At 52.6% G+C, this 1,999-nt stretch overlaps 1 protein-coding gene across 1 annotated transcript; it reads left to right on the top strand.

The window, feature by feature from the left end:
• The first annotated feature begins 59 nt into the window (after nt 1–59).
• On the top strand, nt 60–1,278 carry LOC117800469 (peptidyl-prolyl cis-trans isomerase FKBP8-like). The gene is made up of 2 exons (XM_034653010.1): nt 60–78; nt 885–1,278. Exon 2 carries the CDS (start codon nt 910–912, stop codon nt 1,261–1,263), a length of 354 nt encoding a protein of 117 aa, XP_034508901.1. The 5' UTR covers nt 60–78; nt 885–909; the 3' UTR covers nt 1,264–1,278.
• Nucleotides 1,279–1,999: the final 721 nt, after the last annotated feature.

The following is a 1,999-nucleotide window of genomic DNA, read 5'->3' as shown; positions in this document are numbered from 1 at the left end:
TGCGGGCGCAGGGGATTGTGGGGGTGGGGGCTGGGAGGGTCTCAGAAAATGGGGCCGGAGCCCGGAAGGAGCAGGCAGGTGAGGGTTAGGGAGGAGATGCTGTGGGTTAGAATGAAGTCTGGGCTCTATCACCTCCGAGCTTGGGGTCTGGGAGTGGGGGCAGTTGTTCATAGCCAGAGGAGGAGGCTGTAGAATGCCGTGGGGGTCTTGACCACTCCTGTAAAGGAGGCTACTTTGAGAGAGTGGTCTGGAGGCTTGAGGAGAGGAGAAAGAGCTCCCAGGGAAGGGTTTGGGCCAGGGTCCTTGGTGTTGGGGGAGTGGTATTAGATTCAGGGTTTGGAAAGAAAAGACTTGGGGTTTCTAGTGGCAACCCTTAGGAGAAGGGGCTGCTGGTGGTAGGGAGTCCTGGTAAAGACACAGCCCCTTTGGGCTCTAAATATAGATTTCCTGAGTCTTCAGGCCCCCTAAAAAAAAATCCCAGCACCCCCTTTGGGCATTTAATCAGATAAAACCCCAGGTTCAAATTCTGTCCCAGCAGTTGCCTTGCTCTGTGACCTTGGGCAAATAGCTTTGCCCCTCTGGGCCTCAGTTTTCTTTTCTGCAAAATATGGGGGTGGGGGATGTTTCCTACTTCTCTGGGTATTTGTAAAAACTAAAAAAAAATAATTAGCTGTAATAACAGCTAACATTGCTTGAGACTGATTGATGCCCAGGGTTTGATGTGTGGATCAAGCCTGGGTTGGTCTTTACCCACTGTCTAGATGAGGAAACTAAGGCCTGGAGCCCCTAAGTCACACAGCAGGTGATTGGCAGTGTGGTGAATGGATGCAGAGGAGAATTTGAGGGGCTGGGTGGGATTCTTACCCATCCATTCCCCCCACCAGGGCCAATTCCCATCCCCCCAGCAGCATGGCATCCTGTGCTGAGCCCTCTGCCTCCGGGCCTGAGCCCACTGCCCCACCGCCTGCTGGGGTCCCACCACTTGAGGACTTCGAGGTGCTGGATGGGGTGGAAGACGCAGAGGGCGAGGAGGAGGAGGAGGAGGAGGAAGACCTGAGTGAGCTGCCACCACTTGAAGACGTGGGGCAGCCTCCACTGGAGGAGGCTGAGCAGCCTGGGGCCCTGGCCCGAGAGTTCCTGGCCGCCATGGCGCCTGAGCCCGAGCCCGCCCCGGCCCCGGATGAGTGGCTGGACATCCTGGGTAAGGAGCAGGGGTGGCTTGGGTTGACCCACACGGCCTGGACAGCTCAGGTTCAGGAATGACCTTGGCCTAGGTCCCCTCTTCTCCCCTGAGCCTCATTTCCCCTCTCTCTGCCATGAAGTAGGTTGGAAGTAAAACATGTAGCCACGGTGATCGCCCGCCACAGGCAACTGGTTGAGACACTTCATATTTAAAAACCCCTTTCATTGTCACATGCTCACATACATGCACGCACGCACGTTGTGTTATATCCCTGTTTCCCAGAGCTGCTAAGAGCAGCTCAGAGAGGCTGAGTCACCTGCCCAGGGCCATGCAGCCGGTACGCCAGGTGCTGGCAGCTCCCAACCCCCCACCGCTGTTTTTTTTTGGCATTTGTCTGACAAGTGCTTGTGTCCTGAAAAATGTGTCCAGGGGTCAAATAGATCTGGAGAACATCCCATTTTGTTCAGTCCTCTGTCTGGCTTATAGCATGCATTAGCATTGCAGGTGCTCAGAGAAGTCCTACCAGAAAAACTAGGGAAACATATTGCTACTGGTACTGATATCTAGTATATTAAATAATGTTAGTGTCTGCTAATAAATATGGTAGTGAAACGTCATTAATCAGATCATGGATACTGATTTTAAAGCAATAGTATCAAATAATCCTGATTTGATAATGCAAAATTGTTACTATTATCATCTCTACTGCTGATAGAAATGTTACTTCTAAAAATAACACCAGGTTGGGGCACCTGGGTGGCTCAGTCGGTGAAGCATCTGCCTTCAGCTCAGGTCATGATCTCAGGGTCCTGGGAT

Source organism: Ailuropoda melanoleuca, unplaced genomic scaffold (assembly GCF_002007445.2).
Source record: "Ailuropoda melanoleuca isolate Jingjing unplaced genomic scaffold, ASM200744v2 unplaced-scaffold70831, whole genome shotgun sequence".
NCBI lineage: Eukaryota > Metazoa > Chordata > Mammalia > Carnivora > Ursidae > Ailuropoda > Ailuropoda melanoleuca.
This window is presented reverse-complemented; position numbering and strand designations above follow the sequence as displayed.